General features: G+C 45.9%; 1 protein-coding gene across 1 annotated transcript in view; it reads left to right on the top strand.

Annotated features, from left to right (window-relative positions):
• The window catches only part of GCLC (glutamate-cysteine ligase catalytic subunit), a 35,052-nt gene extending 28,711 nt beyond the window's left edge, over positions 1–6,341 (top strand). The window contains exons 13-16 of the mRNA XM_069805968.1: positions 227–308; positions 405–508; positions 611–731; positions 4,540–6,341. Of these exons, the coding sequence (XP_069662069.1) occupies positions 227–308; positions 405–508; positions 611–731; positions 4,540–4,748 (516 nt within the window). The 3' untranslated portion in view covers positions 4,749–6,341. The remainder of the gene's footprint in view (positions 1–226; positions 309–404; positions 509–610; positions 732–4,539) is intronic.
• Positions 6,342–14,694: the final 8,353 nt, after the last annotated feature.

Here is a 14,694-nt window from a genome sequence, read left to right as displayed (position 1 = left end):
ATACTATTGCCTTTTCTGCCGGAGACCTAATTTCGCAGAACGTCATCTCTTTGTGGTTTTGCCCAGGACCCCTGAAGAATGAAATAAAACTTACCTCCACAGCTTGGCCCTGTGTGACGAAAATCGTAAGAAACATAGTTTCAACTAATGAGACCAAAATGTGAGGGTTTGGGAAAATCTTAATTTTCTAAAATGTCTCAAATCTCTGAAATACTACTTTTGCCAGGTGGATGAAAACATGAAGATGGCCCAGAAAAGAGATGCTGTCCGGCAGGGAATGTTTTACTTCAGAAAAGATATTTGCAAAGGTATCATAACAAGCAATCTGATTAATGCTGTTGGGGATGTTTAGCGCATCTCTTGCGTTCTAATCGTTTCTTCCTTTCCCTTTCTCACCCATGAAGGTGGAAACACTGTTGTGGATGGATGTGGCTCTGCACAGAATGGGACAGGCACCGACGCGGAAGAGTACACCTTAATGAGTATTGATACAATTATCAATGGGAAGGTCGTAGCCTCTTCTACCTGGAACACACAACCTTCCCCTCCATTCCGCCCTCCCAGAAATCAGATCGAGCATGTTTTATGCTGACTCTCTTCTCTTACACAGGAAGGAGTCTTTCCTGGTTTGATCCCAATTTTGAATTCCTATCTTGAAAACATGGAAGTGGATGTGGACACAAGGTGCACCATCCTAAACTACCTGAAGCTAATAAAAAAGAGAGCATCTGGTATGTTTGACACTTTTGGACGTAGATTTTTTTTTTTTTCCTGGCATTTTTCTCCTTAGACAGTAATTGGGCTGTCCTCTAGTTTTCAGTTGGGTAAAGCTGGTGGCAGCTGTGGCTGCCTGATTAAGTGTCGAATCATAGGAGCAAAGGACTTGAGTGTGTTCTCTGGCTTAAATCTGGTCCAGTCTAATTCTGATTATAAATGTTTCGTGATCCATTTTAGAACTTAAATTAGAAGTAATTCATACAGTTACAGTTACAGCTTAGAGGGTAGTGTGTCTTCAGTCCAAGATTTCTCTTTTCAGCACCACTTACTGCTGCTTTTGCCAGTGTATTGTCCACTGTAGTAGTTTGCACATATACTATAATCCCCTTTGCCTGTCACTTAAGTGTTGTAACAGTATGTGAGGCTGGGTCTGGTAGCCTGGTATTATTGGTGTGACTAAACCATGTCTGCTCCAAAGCATTCGTAAGTCTAAATTCTGGTATACTAGAGCGTGGGACCTAGTCTTTAGCTCCCTGATAAGAAAGCCCTTCTGTAAGTAGCAAAACTCCTTCAAGCAGAGCGATCCAGGCTCTTTCCCTGTCTTCCCCATGTTGCAGTGTTTGTGAAGACAGGCAGTATAATGACTCTTTATGCTCCTTTTTTAAAATGCAGCAGTACAATGAGTAAAAGATGCAGGCTAAACTTTAATTCAGAACTTGGCGTGTAGCACAGTCTGCAGCCTTTTTATGTGCACATCCCCTGTATGCCTGCCTTGCTGTAAATTTTGCTAGACAGTTAATTTTAGTCTCGTAAGTCAAGACTTCCCCCCCCCCAGTGAAATATATTCACTGGTTTTAAATTAAAGTGTTGCATTCCTTTTTATTTCTTGAAAATTGCTGTAGAAGCTTCTAGGTAAAGACCTTTTTAAAGCTGAGGTGGAAATCAGGACTTTCTCTCACCTGGTAATTCAATACTTTAGTAGTACTTTAGACTGGTAACAAGTTTTAATTAATTAGAGTTTCACTGTAAATGTTCTTTTCTAAGACTGCTTGTTTGTAGAAGGCTTCTGTCCCTCGGGTGACATAGACAGGGGATTTTATGCTTGGCTTAACTGAGGGAGAGAAGAGAAACTGGCAGGAAGAAAACAACTGAGGCACATCAGGCCTAAAAATAGCAATGCTTTCAAAATATTCTATTGTTGTTGGTTTTTTCCCTTCAGAAAAATGCTGTTGAAAAAACAAGGAATGCATAAATCTCATAGAGGGTTTTTCCCAAGAGCTAATGACGAGGGCTCGACCCCCTGCAGCAGGTGTTCCCCTTCCAAAGAACAACTTTGCTACCTGGTGCAAAGTCACAGGCATTGCAAAAGTCAGCTTGTGTATTTACATGGACCTAAAAGGTGTGAGAGTCTAGGGTTTATATCTTAACTCTGATGAACTTGAAATGATTTTTAAATGATGCTCTATAAGAACCAGAATTCACAGAATAAAAAGCATTAGGTCTTGTATTACTGTGCCATGATGTTACTCAATTGTGAGCTTTGGATTATTCCAGTTTACTCTCAATCTTAAATCAAATGTTCCTGAACTGCATCCTGTCTGGCATGGACATGTCCACAAAGAGTGGCCATTTTTCAGATTTCTCCCCTCAAACGGTGAACACAGAGCACTCAGAGTTAACCACAGGCATCTTAGCTGCTGTGGCTTTAACCTTGCCCCAGCATAGTTAATCTGTGCTTCAGTCTCCTCTTCTCTTGCAGCACAGCTTAGGTATTGCCCTCGCTGGTCTCTGTCTAGCTGGTGTGTGACTGGGACCACTCAGTGAGACACAGATTTGCTAGGCAGGCAGCAGCTGATGACCACCACCAAATATTAATGAAAGTGGTGTTAAGGTAAGCAGTATCAAGTGACCGTTGTCCTGGCGTGCTCTCCCGCTTCTTGGCTGTCTGCAAGTGTAGACATTTTCTCAGCCGAAGGTGGTGCAGGAAGCGTGGGGCTTCATGACCATTCCCAAACATGATTTCTGTGATCGTTGCCTTACCCTTCTCAAAGCATTTACACTTTTGCTCCCCATAAAGTCATACAATAAGAAATGCCACAATTTTATGAAGTGCTCTTTGAAAAGTGAAAATCCTGTAGTTTTGCACGTTTAAGTGCTCTTCCCAGTTATTTCATTGTATGCCTTCTAGTTCCTGCATTGTAGGATAGCATTTCTCTACTCACTTCTCATCAACATTCATAATTTTGCAAACTTCGCAAGTATATTGTTGCTTCTGAACTTGCGATTCCCTTTGTCTTGTCTCTCCTCACTTGGAAATTCTCACACCTTTTGTCAGTCTGGTGCCTTTTCCCAATACTCGGGTATGTTCTTTGAGAGCTGCGCGCTGTGTTCACGATGAAGGTGCTGCAGATGTTCACTGGTACGAAGGATGGGGAGTGATTGGGCTGCCTGACCACTAGATGTCTGTGTTGGTGTGAGCTGGGCTGCTCTCCCATCTTCTCCTCCACTGACAGCCTGCAGCGGCTTTTAATCCAAAAATGGGAGTCTCTCTATGCTCTGCTTATCTCCCGGCCCCACTGATTTTCTTGCAGGCCCTCTGTTTGTCGTTGGTTTGAGAAAGTTTTTGTGTGAGTTATTAGTGCCTTCAACAAATAATGCTTCTTGGGTGGGGTTTTTTCTGCCCTCTTTTTATATAGAAGTGTAAACTCTGGCCTCATTTCTTTAAAACATGACTTCTGGTTTTTGAGGGACATTTTTATTTTCAATAACCTTTTTTATTCTGCTTTTCTTTCCTGTACTTTTTGCAATTTTTCTGATTTGTGTTTGTGTATCTCTGTTCAGAACCACTGATAGGATATCTTTAAAGAGCCTTAGATGCTTTTTACTTTTTATTTGTGTGTTCCTTCTTGCTTTCCCTAACTGGATTCCTCTTGCTTTTTATAATATTCTTAAACTAAAGATTTCTCTAGTGGAAGCCCTTGACTCTTTCTACTCTTACAAGGAAGCTGAGGTTCCAGTAGCTAGCAATGAAAGTTTTGCTAGGCTCTTTGAGTATCCCATCAGCCTACCTTAATGTCTTACTGTCAGGGTTACCTTAAATTTGTACGAGTTAAGGGTTGCTTGCATATGCTGCAAGATTCAGTAGCCTAAATGCTGGTGTCCACCTGGCCTCTAGCTGCTACTCTGTAGGGATGCAGGTCTCCTGCAAGTGGTGTGTGCCATTTGATGACCCTGTATAGAAGCATTGGGGACCCTTAGGCACCTGCTGACCGCCCCGTGGACTGCATACTGAAGCAGAAGCAGTATGTACAAACTAGGAGTTGACATAATTGGGAACCTCCCTATTTCTTTGCTGGAGAGCTGCCAGAGGGAGAAAGAAGGTTAAGTCAAGGTAGACAGAGCAAAGCTAGCAGCCAAGTTGGATGGATCAAGTACAAAATTATTTTATATATACGTAGTAGTCGTAGAGGTGTCTGTTGGTTTGTCTCAGCCAGATTGTCTGTTAAATGACGTTTTTAAGGCCTCTTGCTATACAATCTGTTGGTAACACCTGTTCCAATAGCTACTTCTCTCTGCACTGTCTCATTACAACATCTGAAAGTTTGAAGATCGCATCAGACAAGTGGTTTTTAAACTATCAGTGCTATGTCAGCTTAATTATGCCTGCAGATTAGCCATATTTAAAAAAAATATGTATAGGAGTGTGTTTCTCGTGAAAGCATGGACTATTCATTAATTGTCAATATAACACATAGAACTTTAGGTGTTGTACTGCTAAGTTAGATGTATAAACTGTGCAATTTGGCTTCCTCTTGCCCACAGGAGAATTAATGACAGTTGCTCGGTGGATGAGGGAATTTATCGCACAGCATCCAGACTACAAGCAAGATAGCGTGATAACTGATGAAATGAATTATAGCCTTATTTGGAAATGCAACCAAATCGCACAAGGCCAGGCAGAGTGTCCTGAACTGTTGGGGGTAGGATTTAACAAGAAACAAAGTGGAAACAAAACTGGCTCTTTGGAATGAATGAATGAATGTTTCTTAAATAGTAGAAAGTCAAAGCCTTTTAGCAAAGCACTAGCAAAGATACTGTGAATCTGGTACAGTTTCATGGTGTGAAGACCAAAACAGGGATACTGCACTATAAAATGGGCCAATCTGCCTAAATATTCATTTAAGGCATCCTCAAATGGGCATATTCTTATTGTTAAGGTTTATACAATGTACATGTAAATAGTAAAATATTTTTATGATTAACATCAATGTATTTTAATAACATTGTATCTAAAGTTATTGTGAATTAGCTTGTAACTTTTTTATGCTTATTCTAGAAAGAAAAATCGTCCTGAACAGCTTTGTAAATGTAATGGTACTTGTATATTATATGCATTCCAGTTACTGAATGTTGCTGTAATTTTTTTAACCTGGAATGTGCTAAGTAATCTACCTTATTGTATAAGAAAAAAAAAAAAATCTTCTGGACCTACCTGAACCACAGATACTTCTTCCTCCCATTTGGGTTTTGAAAGTATATATGAACAGACAAATGCATGTGCATCCTATTTGTTAATCTTTACAGCAGTTTCTCAGTTTCCACAAGACCTGCATCCACTCATAAACTGTAAAACTTAGAGGAACAGATCTGTCTTTATTCAGATAACCTGCCTGTCTCCTGATAACTTTAGCCTTAGGAAAGAGCTGCCGTATTCATATGTAAGCTGCATTTCCTGCAAAAAAAAAAAAAAAAGGATTAAGATGCATCTTCTCCCAGATGCATCATTATTTTTTCGCCTCTGCAATAAATTTGTATGCTATTGCGGTTCAGAAACTTGATCAGTGATTTAACAGAAAAGCAGTAATGGGGGAGAGGTGGTGAAAGAGAGGAGGGTTTGAGAGCTGAACATAAAGCTGTCTTTACAAAGGACCAGAGAGAATTGGTTGGGACCGTGGCACTCCTTAACTGCTGTTTCTCCCACGTTGCTGCTCTTCCCACAGTTGACAATGACTGCAGCACAAAATCGAGGACCTGTCTATTCTTCCTAAAGGCTGAGTTTCTCATTTGTCATTTTTTATTATAAATATTTTTGGCAGCATGTTTATTTCCATAAGGTATTTTAGGTAGATAGCTGAAGTACCTACATAGCTGTAGGTATGGGCAGCCTAATCCCCTCTAGAAAATAATTATAAAGAAATCATGGAATGCACTAATCCTTTGAATTGGGAGCCAGTGCTGGGAGCGACTGTAAAGTATTTAAAATCTAGCCATTTCAACTGTAAATAAAGCAAACTTAAGGGGCCTTTTTGATTTAGCTTCTTAACTGACTTCTAGAAGTGAATTGCATTATGGGTAGATTATGCAAAGCTTCATGCAAGCATATATAAATACCTAAGATGTAATGATTTTTTTAAAAAGAACTAATGGAGAAGCTGCAATGAAGAGGTGCACTAAGAAAAAGCTTTCATGTACTGACATTAGACTTTGTTCTGTGTTCACAGGTGTGCTTTAGAGAATAAAAAGAATGCTTTTTTTTTCTGCAGTGGTGAATTTGTTTTAATCAAGATGTAGGCATATGCCAATTTAGTTTCTGTGAGAAGGAAATAAAAATAAAATTTGCAGTATGTGTCGGTCACTTGCATGGCTTGAACCCACATTTTCAGATTCAAAAAAGGAAGAGTTGCGTACCTGGCAAGTATAGCTCATCTTATCCAGACTCACTTTGTTCACAGTGAAATTTCTCAGGACTAATGGCAACCAGTCTACCCGTCCTGCAACGGAGAGAAGTCCTTGTCATTGTCATGGTAGCATCTGTCTGATGGCTTAGCATCAGCTGCTATGCTTAGAAGACCCCTAAAAAAAGCTAGAATGCTCTTCTGCTCGTACTGCATCAACACGTGTCCTTTTTCCCTTTCAGTGGACATTAAATCACCCTTCTGGCCTAGTAGGTGGCGACTGTCCTGTAAGCGAGAGCAAATTTTGTCAGGATGCCCAAAAGCTGTGCCTGGAAGTTTCCCTCCTGAGTTCTTGTATGTGTGTTCTCAGAAAGGACGGGACAGATCAAACACGAAGCTGCTGCTTGTTTGTTGAGGTGTCCGTGGCTGCGGTATCTCAGCAGTTTCATTCCCCAGATGAAGAGTTAAGGTATGTGTTCCAGCCTGTTCTTGACGGCGTGGCACGGTGAAGGTTCTCGCAGGCGGCAAAGTGGAGCTGCTGCAGGGAAAGGCAAGCTTTGCCACTGGTTCTGAATATAGTTTAGAGGTGGCTTTGCGGTATCTGCACCCACTCCGAGGTGGAGAAGCAATCCCTGAGCCTCAAGCTCCGGCTGACTTAGCAGAGAGCATGAGAAACTCCCTTGGGCTATGAATTCAGGTTTTTTGGTCCTGCAGCCGTGAAGTGCTTTCATGGAAATAATGACCTTTCCAACAGCCACGTGAGCAAAGGGAGGGAAGAAGCACCAAGCACTTGAGGTGAAATGTGGTTGATTCCTTGCCCAAAGACCTCAGTAATGCGTCAGTCATGGCGCTTCCTGTGATTGCTCATGTTCTGGCCCCAGTTCAACCTCAGTAATTTGCTCCATGCCTTCCGCTCAGTTTTCACCTAGAAGATCCCGTTTGTGATTTCCAGAGGTCTCAGTGCAATAAATGATACTCTGATGCCCAGTGTTCTCTTGAGAGTCAGAAAGGACTTGAGTACAAGTGTCCTTATTTCTGGATTATTATAGCTATGCTTTTTACCACGGTCTAAACTTTCAAAACGTGTCTGCTTTTGCGTGTGCACAGAGCTGTGCAAGCAGTTTGCCTTTCTGGGAATGGTGCAGCAAGACCTTTGTACAAGAGCTTCGTACTCCTTTGGTCCTGCAAAAGCAACTTGACCTCTGTGAAATAAACATCATGCAGCTTGTACAAGCTGAATGGAAAAATGACCTAATCTTTTGTTTGCAGTCGTTTTGTTTAATATTTTTAGTCAATTATATTCAGTGTGCTGATGTGGTTTTGCAGCAAATTTAAGAGACCTCCTGCTACATGGGAAGCTGGTCACAGAAGCGGTGGCAGCTGAAGTTTGAAATAACCTATGTGGATGGTGTGAGCTGGGTTTCAGCAGGAAAGGATTGCTGCAATCCCTTCCCAAGAGCCAGGCCCTTCCTTCTGGCTGCCTCTTCAGGATAAGGAGCAACACATGCTTGCAAAAATACACTAGTAAAGATGTTCTCTACTCCAGGAGAGCAGATGAGAGGACAGAAACGCAATAGTTCCTATTGCTGCAGTGGGTATCAGAAGACAGCTGTTGACTGTAATGCTGAGCAGTGTGAGAACCTGTGATTTAGAAGACAATAGAAACAAGAATCTGCAATTTGAGCATTATAGCAGAAACCCTGGGTCTCTTGAAGTCAAAGACCTGATGGTTCATTGCTGGTTTTTTGAAGGAGCTTTGGAGAGAAACAGAAGCAACATTTGTAAATGGTGAACTGTGTGATGAGCATACTTGTACCCTGAGGGAGGAGGGGGACGGGGCGGCCGCTGGGGTGGGCAGGTGGCAGAGTAGGAAGTTTTGTGACTCTATCATCTGTGCTGAACCAAACATACCTGCACGGCATTGTCAGTCTTGCTGTAACCTCTTCGTTGTGCCCCTTAACCAAAGGGCACCAGAGCGCAAGCAATCGAGAGTGTTTTACAGGAACGAGATCTAGTTGAAATTAGAGACCTGACCTGCACTGTCTCCTACCTCTAACTCTGAACCACTAACACCGAAATGAGTCGAGGGCCCCAATTTTATTGCTGAGCATAATGCCATATGGTATGGGGCACGCCTTGGGTCAGCAGTCCCGGCTGTGTCCCCTCCCGACCTCTTGCCCACCTCCAGCCTCCTCGCTGGGGGACGGAGTGGGAAACCGGGACAGCCTTGGTGCTGTGCGAGTACGATTTGGAAACAGCCCCAGCCCCGGCGCGTTACCAACGCTGTTTTAGCCCCAAGCGCAGAGCGGCGGTCCGCTGCCACCGGGTTTCTTCACGGTTCCCTCGTCCGTCCTCCTGCAGTCTGCACAGCATCCCTGTGAGTGGCAAGGTGGGATATTGGGTTTCCCCCTCTGACTACGTGTGCTTAGTATTTTCTCTACCAGGATTCACTGAGCTGCAAATTAAGAACTGAATTGTGGTGTCCGGCATACAGAAGATGAGGTGGGAGCGGGTGCTGGCAGCCCTGGGTGTATTCCCCCGGGGACGGCCACCTCCTGCGTTCCCCGCTCCTCGGGTGAGGAGAAAGTGGTCCTTAGCCCTTTCTTATGTAAAATACCATATAATCAAAATATTGTACTGACGCAAAATAGGCAAAACACCCCACAGCATCATGAAATAGCAAAGTGCTTTCCAGATTCTACAGAAAAAATCAGGAAGGAGGAAGGGGCAATGAAGCAAAGGGAAACAAAATGGCTTGTTTAAGGTTACGCAGCACCAAAGTGGTGAAAATTCCTCTGCAAACCCTCCTGAAAATTTTGTTCTTTCCAGAAACGTACTGGAACCACGGGCTGATGCTGGCAGAAGTGGAGCAAGCATTTGGTGCTGGATGGGACTGGCTTCAGAAGGCCACGAGGAGAGCCATGGCTGCTTAAAGCCTAGACAGAGCTAGAGCTCCAGGGGCTGCAGATGGCAAATTTAGGGCAGTAATCCCCAATAAGAGCATCTGACCTCTGGATTTCTCTGGTTTTGATCCAGCCTTTTCTCTCCCTTCATGCAGGGCTCCCCGTACATGGGTATAACTGCAGTGGGATTTTCCATTGCTTTTTTTCCATCACTTCATTTAGGAAAAATTTAAAGTGTTAACTGTGTTTTCTTTTGAAGGCCACAACAATTCCTGTGTGTGCTGTGTAAAACAACTCGGTGAATCTCAAATGCTTGTGATTGCCGCAGCGTTACTCCTACTGACTGCTGCAGGTCGGTATCAAGATCTCCCTGGGTTTCGGTGCGTGGGTGCTCGCCCTTGGTGCCTCTGAGCGGCAGTTCCTGCGGCCATTGAGCAAAGCTCTGGACGTGGCAGTAGCAGAGCTCGTACCTCTCCCTGCTGCTGGTGCTAAAATCCACGGAGCTCTGCTCTACTGCGCTCCTCCCCAGAGTCTTGAAGTTTAACGTGAATTATGATGTTTGTCTTAAAAGCAAGCTGCAGTGTCCCAAGCTTCTGGTCCCAGACCTTCCTCCTTTTCTGCTACTTATAGTTGCATGCAATATAATGCACTGCTGTGCCTCAGTGAACTTATCTCCCCTCCTCTCAGGGGCAATTTCTTGGTTTCTTTAAGGTGGCCACTATATTTTGAGTTTATCCCTGGGGTCTTTCTGAGCTTGAGGAGAACAGCAGCAGGTATCCAGTAGAGCTCTGATAAACTTCTCTGGGTACTAGGAAGCCAGTCACCTCCCCCATGGGCTTGTAGCTAGCAGTACTCTGCAGAGCCTAGTAAAAAAGACATTTGAAGCTAGTATTTAAAGTGGGAACAGCATATATAATAACTGTTTGTGATGGGTTGACCCTGGCTGGATGCCAGGTGCCCACCAAAGCCGCTGTCACTCCCCTCCTCAACTGGACAGGGGAGAGAAAATAGAATGAAAGGCTCGCGGGTCGAGATAAGGACAGGGAGGGATCACTCAACCAATTACCATCACAGGCAAAACAGACACTACTTGGGGAAATTAGTTTAATTTATTACCAATCAAATCAGAGTAGGGTAATGAGAAGTAAAACCAAACCTTAGAACACCTTCCCCCACCCCTCACTTCTTCCCGAGGACAACCCCACTCCCGGTTTTCTCTCCCTCCTCCCCGCCATCGGTGCAGGGGGACGGGGAATGGGGGTTGGGGTCAGTTCATCACACGTTATCTCTGCTGCTTCATCCTCCTCAGGGGCAGGACTCATCACACTCTTCCCCTGCTCCACTGTGGGGTCCCTCCCACAGGAGACAGTCCTCCATGAACTTTTCCAGTGTGTGTGTCCTTCCCATGGGCTGCAGTTCTTCATGAACTGCTCCAGCATGGGTCCCCCACGGGGTCACAAGTCCTGCCAGCAAACCTGCTCCAGCGTGGGCTCCTCCCCGGGCTGCAGGTGGAGATCTGCTCCACCGTGGACCTCCCTGGGCTGCAGGTGGAGATCTGCTCCACCGTGGACCTCCCTGGGCTGCAGGGGGACAGCCTGCCTCACCAGGGTCTTCACCACGGGCTGCAGGGGAATCTCTGCTCCGGCGCCTGGAGCATCTCCTCCCCCTCCTTCTGCACTGACCTGGGGGTCTGCAGGGCTGTTCCTCTCACATATTCTCACTCCTCTCTCTGGCTGCCTTTGAGCAGTTTTTTTCCCCCTTCTTCAATCTGTTCTCCCAGCGGTGCTACCACCTTCGCTGATGGGCTTGGCCTTGGCCAGCGGTGGGTCCATCTTGGAGCCGGCTGGTATTGGCTCTGTTGGACATGGGGGAAGCTTCCAGCAGCTTCTCACAGAAGCCAGCCCTGCAGCCCCGCACGACCAAAACCTTGCCATGCAAACCCGATACACTGTTCCCTGGAATAAGATTCTCCTAGAAAGGTGAAGTCAGGAAGCCTTTGCAGGCTTCAGGGCTATCTGTCCATTCCCTCTCGGGCAGGAGGATTCACTCTGTAAAGCAGTGGGAGAAGTAAATGCAAGTTTCTACAGCTTGCTTATCTGTAGATCCAAGACATGCTCTTCTCCCACCGCTTTGCCTGCAGCCCAAATTAGAAAGGCAGCTGCAGCGCAGCTCACGGCGCTGCTCAGGCAAGAGTGCCCCATCGGTGAGCACATTTCCAGACAGAGGCCCACCTGGTTTCTGGTAGGACTTTATCAAAGTTGACAGATGCAATATTTATTCTGACTGTATTAGCAAATTATAACAGAAATCGTTTCCTGAAAATGCCCGTGATTTATTTTATTTACACCCTCCCAAATCAGCTAAGGGAGTGTAAAGGCTGTAAGGTGGGTAGCCCTAAAGGTGAACTTTGCACAGCTGCAGGCAGCGCTGCAGAGCCATACCCCACTTCTGGGTGTTTCTGGGTCCTCCTTGCAGAGATACCACCATCCCGAACCGAAATAACGTGGTCTTGACCTTCACCATGCTTCGCCGGAGCTGCCGGCAGGTTACAAGCATTGGCAGCAGCCCCACCGAGGGCTGGGGGGATTCCTGCTGCCTGCACCGCTCGCCCTGCCGTCCCCGCTGCAAGGGCTTAGAGATGGCAGCGACAGCATCTCGTCTCCCTTTAAACAATGCAGTGTCTTCCCAGAAGAAAAGTGTAACTGTCCATAAATGCTGGCTACGAATTGAACAACTGGGTGAATCCTATGGTTTATATTAAGCAAGAAAAGGCTATAAAGTCTTTTCTAAGTCTAACTCAGAAAACAGAGTAACAGTCTAACCGTTAATTTAGCCCATGAATTTAGTTATGTCTCTCAAAGATATTCCAAAAAATACCTCTGTTACATGACCTAAAGGCATGCATGTAATCATGCTGGCAGTGAGAAGGTAAAAATGACCCCAGTGAAGCAAAGTGAGGGTAATACCCAGAGACACGTTGTGCTCAAAAATCACAAATGAAAGTGTTGGTGCATGATGGATCCTTGTCATTGACTTCCAAGAGTTTGTGTTCTGGCTGGAAAAATGCTAGTTTATAAAATATTTAAGCAACAACAACTGTTCTTACTCTGGAGAAAGTCCAAGCTCCTATTAAATGCAATTAGATAGAAAGAAAGCAGTTTTTTATGAGGATAATGGTACAGATTTTGACGACGGCATCTTAAAGAGTGCCTTGCTATCTGACTACAGCCAGTCTGTGTGGAAGCGAGGAGTCGCTTTGTGTGTGTTGCTCTGGCAGGCCACGTTCAGAAGAAGAGGCTGGGGGCAACGGGGAAGAAAGCATAAAGGAGTGAAGCCTATTACCGTCGAGTCTCTGAAACATCCCGCTTTCTCCCCACATTTTGATTTGTGCTGGGGAAGCAGCTGTGCCAAGATGACCTCAAGCTCTCCAACATTTTTCAGTTAGGTTTATTCTTTCCCTTCAACCATTTACTAGGCTGGACTATATGCCTTCCTGTCCGCTCCCATCCGTGCACGCGCAGGCAGTGCTGGACACCTAATCCTTGCCAGCTTACTCACAACATGGGCATTCAGAGGCCAAGAACTTGCAGTATTTTTCTTGGCGGTGTAAGGGACTGGGACTCCTTGCCCAGAGACTGTCACAGAGCTGCCTAATGAAAAACAGGAAAGCCTTCCGGAAAAAAAACCCTTTCCACCAAGGGGAAGCAAGGCTCGGCATCACCCACATTTCATACCCTTCACCCCACCCTGCAGCGTTCCTGTGCGTTACTCATCCCTCTGGCACCAGCTACAGCGTGTCTGATTTTAAACAGCAACAGGACAGAGGATTGCCAGGGATGTTACCGGAGGGATGCAAAGCCGGCAGCTGGCTCTCCAGAGTCCCCCTGATTTTGGGGAGCAGATGCGGCCGAGCAGTAGCTTGTCTCAGACACGAACTGGACTACTGAGCACAAACCACTTCTGCCTGTAACTTCTCACCGCGGCAGGCTGACCTAGAGCAATGCAATATAAACTCCGATGTGACCCCCTGAGCTATGACAGTGGTAACATCCCCAGCAAAGCAAAATAACCCCGGCGGGGAGAGTGGAAAACCAGCCAGGGTCCTCGCTGGGGTGTGCTGATGGCACAGGCAGGGATGAGGTCAGGAAAAGCTCATTGCTAAGCCCAGGACCAGCCCTAGGTGGCCTTCTAAGTTAAGAGGCAATGCAGTGAGCTGGAGAGAGAAAATAGCTGTTCTCTGGGGAATGAAGAAAAAAAGGAGCCAGAGCCACAGCGGTATTTCAGGTCCAAATCCTCTGTGGATTTTGGCCCAAGTTGCTTAGCCCCAACCCGTGCAACCGGTGCAAACCTCCTCATGTCCTGGTGTCCCGCTGGGGTGGCTCAGCAGAGCGGCTCCGGTGACTTCTCAGCCCTGGCCGGCTGTGCGGAGGGGAGCTGAGGCCGGTGGTGGGGCTGTCCCGGGGACACCCCGGCCGGGAGCCCTCCGGGCTGGTGTGCTCTGTAAATGTCCCACAAGCAGGACAGACCTGGTGTGTGTTTGTGAAGGGTATTGCCGTAGCACAGGCTGGGAAATAGGCCAGCTCGTCCCTTTCAGACATTCGGTTCAGCTGCACATTTGCACTGCCGAGAGCAAAATTGCCACTGTCTGAATTAAAACGTGTGACATCCAAGTGCTTCTGGACGTGACACGTGCTGAACAGCCATGTGAGGTAAAGAGCAGAATTCCCCTTTCAAATGCAGTTAGGCCTTGTTCTTAAAATAATCACTTCTAGACAACAAACTTCACTCACTGTTTTAAGTAAAACTGTCCGGGCCTCCTCAGCGAATGGCACAGAAAGACATATTTCAGATTTTTGTCTTTTCCCTTTTACTTATGGCGCAGCCTGACGGGCACACATCCCACTGCTTCTGCTGGGTGAGGGATGGGGCGGTTTCCAGAGATGCCGGCGAAAACCAGACCTCCAGAAGGGAGCGTCCACGTGTTCCTGGAAACTCATTCCAACTTTCCGCTTCCCAGTCATCCCAGCACATGGTGGTGGTGGTATCTGCCCATTCCCACTCAGGCCATAAGAGTTTGAAGGCGTGACATGGCTAGGAGGGGAGAAGGCAGCCCTGCAGCCCACTGTGGTCCCTCCAGCTGTGACCGCGGCTTCCAGCAACACAGCGTGTTTGGTCTTGCCATGAGCTCATAAAATGTGACACTTGCCCTGAATCCAAACCCAGTGAGCGCTAGGACAAGACATTATTTCTCATCCCACCTTGGAAAAGCAAAATCCACGCAACAGAAAGGAAACTTGGAAGATTCAAACTGTGCAACTAGAGTATCCAGGGAAAAGCTCTGCAGGCTGCTGTGTTTCTCGCTGGCTGCCTTCTGCGCTCATATGTTTGTACAAAACTCT

This window comes from Haliaeetus albicilla, chromosome 18 (assembly GCF_947461875.1).
Source record: "Haliaeetus albicilla chromosome 18, bHalAlb1.1, whole genome shotgun sequence".
NCBI lineage: Eukaryota > Metazoa > Chordata > Aves > Accipitriformes > Accipitridae > Haliaeetus > Haliaeetus albicilla.
This window is presented reverse-complemented; position numbering and strand designations above follow the sequence as displayed.